The 6,983-nt window shown below is 58.8% G+C and overlaps 1 protein-coding gene across 1 annotated transcript in view; it reads right to left on the minus strand.

Moving 5' to 3' along the window:
• RASAL1 (RAS protein activator like 1 (GAP1 like)) overlaps positions 1–6,983 on the minus strand; it is a 23,690-nt gene that overhangs the window by 3,166 nt on the left and 13,541 nt on the right. The window contains exons 12-15 of the mRNA XM_015567279.1: positions 5,086–5,319; positions 2,965–3,102; positions 2,265–2,409; positions 959–1,131 (exon numbers count right to left, since the gene is read on the minus strand). Of these exons, the coding sequence (XP_015422765.1) occupies positions 959–1,131; positions 2,265–2,409; positions 2,965–3,102; positions 5,086–5,319 (690 nt within the window). The remainder of the gene's footprint in view (positions 1–958; positions 1,132–2,264; positions 2,410–2,964; positions 3,103–5,085; positions 5,320–6,983) is intronic.

The raw sequence follows: 6,983 nt of genomic DNA on the forward strand, positions 1-6,983 counted from the left end.
CGTGGTGTCCCCGGAGGTGGGGACATTCGACCTCGTGTGTCTGTGATCTGTGCGCATCCCCACTCAGCGGTTCCATGGCGCCCTACAGTGTAGGGCCTACACTCTAAGTGACAACTTCTCTGGGCATTCAATTTCCACCATCACTACCATCCTCCTCCTCCTCCCCCCCAACATGGCACTTGGGCTGTGGTTCTAAGCCCTTCACAGTTACCACCTTGTTTCCTCATCCCAACACATCCCTGCGGCTGGGCCCGTTATTCTCCCCATTGTGCAGATGAGGAAACTGAGGCCCAAGAGGCAATTCACCCAGTGGCGCCAGAATTGGAACCCAAGGAGGTGAACTCTAGAATCTACGCTCTGCTGACCAAGTAGACACACCCAGTCGGCACCCTCTCCGCTGTTAGCTGTTGTGTATGTTGCGTACACAGACGTGGGTGGACCCAGTGTGTGTGTGTGTTTGTGCTGGACTGGAATGGCAGCCCCATGGGAACGGGGCTTCTGTCTTGTTTGCTGCTGTATGCCCCGTCCACACCTAGCACACTGCCCCGGGTGGAGCAGGAACACAATGCACGTTTAAGGAATGAATGGGAGTGAACGAATGCCCGATGTGTGTGCCCTGAAGCCGGGCAGGACCTCTCCGTGAGCATTTGACGCGAGTGCCCATGGTACGTGGGCAGAGATCTGGCTGGGAACAGGTGCTTGAGTATCGTCATTGTCGCCCGTCCACATCGGGGAGGGTATGTCTGCAGGGAGCGCACATTCTGAAGGGCGTTTGCTGGGGAGTGTGTGTAGGTGGAGGCCGGTCCCTGGCCTGGGCCCTCACACCTGTGAGCAGAGCCTGGCCTGAGAATGGGAATTTGCCAAGTTGCTCTAGGGCCTTGGGCAAGGCCTCGGGTGCTGAGGCCGCTCTGTGAGGGGCCGCCACTGGCAGCGCCTCCATGGTGGACGGCAGGCCCACCTGCCAGTCGGGACTCTTGGCGTAGGAGAGGGTCTCCCCGCTGAGCCAGAAGTAGCGCTTCTTGAAGGCAAAGCGTGTGGCCAGGCTGGCGGGCTCCTCCTTGCGCTTCAGCAGGTAGCCTTCTCGGACCGTCACGGAGGGCGGGACCAGGGCCCTGGCCGGGCCCCCAGCCTCTGGGGAAAGGGGAGGGGACAGTGAACCTTCCCATCCAGGCTCCGCGTGGCCAGGGCCTGGGGATGAGCATGATTCTCTGTTCCCGTGGAGTCCACTCCCTCCATAGGGAAGGGTGTCACTGATGGCGGGCAGGGAGCACAGACCGGCCTTGATTCCTCTCTACCGAGGGACCTGCAGGTAGTGTCGCAGGCAGCCAGCAGGGGGAGCCATGCCGTACAGAGTCAGTCCAGGGAGTGCCTGAGATCAAGCCACTCTCTGGGAGCCCGACACAGGCTCCTCCCCAGCATCACAGGGACCCCTCCAGCCACACGGGGCGGGGCTCTGCATTTCAACAGGTTGCTCCTATGCGACTTCAACCCAACTCTCTCGTGACCTGGGCCCAACATTGTGATGTGGACTCAACCCCAACTCCGCTTAAAACTGCCCTGCGGCTCCATTTCACTCTAAGTCAAAGCCAAAATCCTTCCCGCTGCCTACAAAGCCCCACGCAACCTGACCCCTCACCTCTCCTTCGCTCCCCCCTCCACCTCGCCCCCATTCACTCTTCTTCACTGGCCTCCTCACTGCTACTCTCTGTCCCCACCTCAGGGCCTTTGCACATGCTGTTCCCGGCCTGGAACTCTTCCCCAGGATCCTCACGGCTTGCTCTCTGTCCTCTTTCAGGGTTTAACTTTTACTCTAGCGAGACTACTTCTGGCCACCCCGACTCCAACATTCCCTTCCCTTCCCTCCTTTACTCTTTCTCCTTGGCACTTGTCACTGCCTAACACCATGATTTGCTGAATCATCTTATTTACAGCTTGTTGTCTCCACTGGAATAAAACTTCCACAAAAGCAGGGCTTTCTTCTGTCTTGCTCACTGCTGTTTCCCCAGCTCATGGGCCAGTGCCTATTACATAGTAGGCACTTAATAGATATTTGTCTATTGCATGAACACCATGCCACAATCCCCACCTGCATCTCCACATTGGCTGGAATGGCACAGTAGGTGCCAGGAAATGTTAGCTGACTGACTCGCTGACGCACAGGTCCACAGGCTCAGTGCTATGGGTGGGGGAGGGGTAGAGGGAGGGCAAGTCCCAAGGGTCTAGGGGAGTGACAAGCCAGACGTGACAGGGCCACCGGAACTCACCCTCCTCCCCATCCACGTCCACCAGCTGGTCCAGGAAGTCTCTCACACGTAAGATGCTCTGCAGCAGGAAGGGGTGCAGGGGGGCCATCCACAGCTCCTTGCCCTGGCCCAGCTGCTGGCCCAGGTTCCCGATGCTCTGCACAGCCTGGAGCAAAGAAGCAGGGGATTCCAGGGACAAGGTCACTGCAGGGGCGGAGCCCTCTGTGGACCCAGAACAGAGTCCCAGCGTCCTGGCTCCCCCGTCAGTATTCAAAGAAGAAGTCTCATAGCAGCACCTCCTCTGGGCAGTATCTGTCCCTCCTTGTGGACAGACATACACCCCCAGAGCCCTTATTATTCTGTTCCCTCCTGAGCCCAGGTCCCACACCCAGGATTGCCTGATCCTATCATACATGTCTGGCGCCCATCAGAACCTCAAAATGTGGCCACTTGGCCGAGGACGGTCTAATTCATACTAAGGTGTAAAGGACTACTAGCCTGCTTCCCACTTTCCTCCTGGAAGAGTAGGTCTTTGTTTCAGAAGAGGAAATCAGAGAGTATAATGGATGCCTTCACCCTCGGGATGAGAGCTAATGGTGGTGTTTCAGACGGGTGTTTCTGGGTTTCATTTGGGTCTCCTGCAGGCCTGGCCTCCCCACTCTGTTCCCACATGCTTTCCCCTCGCTCAGCACCCCCAGGATGGGCCCTCCAGTGCCGGCACCTTGGCAAGCAGCAGCAGTGAGCGGCCGGTCTGGGGGTCTGCGTGATGGTCCCGGAGGTCAAACAGCTTCGGGGTGAGGATGGCAGGTGCAAAGAATCGCAGGAAGAGGAAGCCACTTATGGCCAGGTACTTGACGTCCTGCCAAGAGACGCAGCAGGTGAGAGCCCCACCCCCCAGACCTATCTCCCCGCTCCCCGTTGTGGAAACTGAGGAAGTGAAATGGGAGATGGGTCAGAAGGCCACCCTGTCTGTCAAGGAGGCTTCTCCTTTTGGAGCCTCAGTGTTTCCATCTGGAAAATGAAGTAAGAATACCAATTCTGCACAATCAGATGTAGCCAACACCCTCAGAGTCTGCTAAGGTCGCGTCTTATGATGGGAGCATTGTCATTATTCCCATTTTACAGATGAGGAAGCAGAAGCTCGGAGATGTCAATTGACTTGCCCAAGGTCACACAGCTGGTGAGCAACGGAGGCAGGATTCAATCCCAGATCTATCTATATATATAAAAGGCTAAGCGACCATCCAACCACCCGACCACCAGGGGGCAGATGCTCAACGCAGGAGCTGCCTAGCTGCAGTGACTTGGCAGCTGCGGTTCTGGGGTGCATCACCTGAGATGGGGGAGGGACTGAGGGAGGTTAGCTCCAGGGCATGTCCAGCCCGTCTAGCCCAGTCCCGCCCCACAGGCCACCTTTTAATTAATTTCCTTTCAATGTGCACAAATCCGTGCACCAGGCCACTAGTGATTTTTGATAGTGAATAGCAACAGGCCAGGCACTTCTCCATACATTTGTTTATTTAATACTCCCCCAGGTGGTATTACACCCCCATTTTACAGAGGAGGCGATTGAAGCCCAGAGAGGGAGGGCCACTTGCTCAAGGCCGCTCAGGAGTAAGTGGCAGAACAAGACGGAGCCCAGGCAGGGTTTGAACTCTCAGCTCTCCACCACGCTCTCTTGCATTCGACACTAGCTACTGGGGAGCGCTCACTTAGTCAGGAACTGAGCCTGAACTATCACATCTAACCTTCAAACATCCCATGGGGCAGAAACTATTCTCTCCTTTTTCTAGATGAGGAAACTGAGGCTCCAGAGCCTGTCCCGTGTGCACCCGCAGCCCCAGCCTCTGCCCTATACAAACGGTAAAGCATGGTGCCTCCCCGCACACACACTCCCCTCCCCCCCACTCCCACCCCCCTGCCGCAGGTGAGGCTAGTTCCCTCAGCACCGCAGAGGGTGTGTCTCCATCCTGGGTACATCTGGCTCCCCCCAAGCCACTCCCCACTCGCCTCTCCTACTCGGGCTATATTTAGCCCCAGAGTGTTTCCGGAGTTTATGTAGGGGCTGTGTTCACACCGGAGACAATGCCCGCCCTGGTGGGTGCCAACTCCCTGGCCACCGTGAGCCCTGCCAGGGGCTGGGACCTGGAGCTGCCCCTCCCTCCCTCCTCTGGAACCCTGAACTGCACCCCCCCTCACCGCCCCCGCCCACCACGTTCAAGGGTAATTTTAGCCTTTGACATCAGCACGTGACTTCCTCCTTTTTGAGAAGGAGGAACAGGTGTCAGAGAGACAGAGAAAGGGGCTCCCCTGACCCCATCCAGACCTGTGGGCCTGAAAAAGTCCCTGCTCCGGGCCCAAGGCCTTTCCACTGTGGGGGCTGAGAACTGGGGACACTTGGGTGTCACGATATTGGCTCCACCCGCAAGGGTCAGGGGTCAGAACGTCTGGGGAGCTGGCCTCCCTTCCCTCCCGCCTCCCTGCCCGTGTCCCACTTAGCACCTCTGCTGGCAGCCCTAGCAGAGCCCAGCAAAGTGGGGCGTAAGGCAAGCCACATCCCAGTCTGGAGGCCACTCCTCAGCCGGGACTGAGCGAGAGAAAGGAGACACCCCGCTGGGAGTCTGGAGGCCCAGGCTCTTTGCCCTCTGGGCCTCAGTTTCCCCATCTGTAAACAGGAAGTGGGGAGCTCTTCACCCCAGCTCCAGGGATGGGCCACAGAGCACTTCAGCGTGGCAGCCCGGTTTCTGCCTGCCTCTGCCCTGCCTCCCACGTGACCCTGGACAAGCGACTGCCCGCCCCGACCTCAGTCTCCCCATCTGCCCACGGGGAGCTCCCGGCCCACCTTATGCTCGTCCTGGGGGAAGCGCTCCTCCACACGCCGATGCAGCTGCTTGAAGGCCAGGCGCATGGCAGGCGGGCAGCGCCCCACGGAGCCCACGATGGCGTCCACGATAGGCCCCAGGTAGCCCATCAGCAGCCCCAGGCTGGCCTCCCGCACGTGCTCCTCTGAGGACGTGCCCTTGAAGGAAAGCCTCCTGGCGGGGTGGGGCAGAGGGACTGTCTCAGAGCCCAGTCCCTGCCCACCCTCCACCGCCCCCTCTGGGCTCAGGCACCACCCGCCTTCCCGCCCACTGCTGCAGCCTCCCCCCTACCATGCCCCTGGCTCCCTACTGCTGCTTAAACACATGCAGCTCATTCTTGTCTGGGAGCCTTCGTCCGTGCTGTTCTCTCTGCCCAGGACATTCTTGTCCCCACGCAAAGCTTAGATGTCACCTCCTCAAAGAGGCCACCCCCTCCCCATCGCACCTCATCCCAGACCCTGAACATGCATTTCAGCATGGACACGCCAGACACAACTTCCACCCCAGGGCCTTTGCACTTGCTGTTCCCCTGCCTGCACCTGACCTTCTCCCTCCCCTCCTTCAAGTGTTGGCTTAAATGTCCCCTTCTCTGCGAGGCTGTCCCTGTAGCCACCCCTATGGAACACCGCAAGCCCCTCCCCTGCTCCTGGCACTTCCCTCCACCCTCCCCAGCTTCATTTCTCCCCCATAACACTGATCATCTGCAAGAAGCTTCTGTTTTAGTGTAGGATCTGTCTCCCCTAGAAGAGGGATTTGTGTCCACATGTCCTCTGCTGTGAACTCAGTGTTCAGACGATGCCCAGTACACAGTAGGTGCTCAACAATTGTTTTGTTGAGCAGATGAGGGAGTAGCAGTTTTCTATCTGCAGTTATTTTGTTCCTTTTTGTTCCCATCCAGGTGAAGGGTCTGTGTTGCCCACTCTCAGATGTGACCACTGTAGAAGCCAGGCTGGGGGTTCCCTGCCCCCCCACACTCCGTGTCCTGGACCCAAGGAGCTAATGCCTCTGACATTGTGGCATTTGATCCTAATGGCAATCTGATGGACTACTAGTAAATATCCCATTTAACAGATGAGGAAACTGAGGCTCAGAGAGGTCTCCTTGCAAACAGGGCAGAGTCGAGATTAGAACTCAGAACTGCCCACTGGGGTCTGGCTACTGCCCTGCACTGCCCAGGTGCTGGGGCCCTGCTGCATCCTCGCCAGGTATGCTGGGAAATGCCTCTGCCTGGGGGTTTCACAGACCGACCCTGCCCTGTGCGTGGGGCCTGGGTTCAAATCCTGCTGTGCAACTTCTTCCCAACTGTGCAGCCCTCAGCAGGTGACCTCCCTCTCTGAGGCTGTTTCCTCATTGGGTAAAAGGGGTCCTGGTGCCTGCCTCCAGGGCGGTCAGCAGCTGTGGGCAGCACTTGCTGGGCGGGGCCCGAAATAAAGGTAGGGCTCTCTCCTGTGCCCACCAGAGTCCCCGATGGGCTGCCCAGCAACCAGCCTCATGGCCTGGCGGGAGTGGGGCAGGGCCCGGGAAAGAGAAGAGGAGCCCACGGAGGCGTGGAGTGAGCCAGCCACTGCCCGGCCTCCTCCAATCTCACCAAGTTCTCCAGGGCCCGCCCTGCACGCAGGCCCACGCCGGGCCCGCCTCGCACGCAGGGCCCGCAGCAAGGAGGGAAACTAGAAGTACCGTGTCCTGGGGTGCGTGCATAGCTCGGTTCACTCTCACAGCCGCACAGGAGCGAGGTGGCTTGCACACCGGTGGTGGCAGAGTGGGGGTTTGAACCCGGGGAGCTCAAGTCCTGCTGGAACCCCTACCCCAGGCAGCGTGAGGACTGAGGTGCCCACAGGGGAGACTTTGAGGTGGGCGGCAGGGCTGCGGGGAACGGGGT

Source organism: Myotis davidii, unplaced genomic scaffold (genome assembly GCF_000327345.1).
Source record: "Myotis davidii unplaced genomic scaffold, ASM32734v1 scaffold223, whole genome shotgun sequence".
Lineage (NCBI taxonomy): Eukaryota > Metazoa > Chordata > Mammalia > Chiroptera > Vespertilionidae > Myotis > Myotis davidii.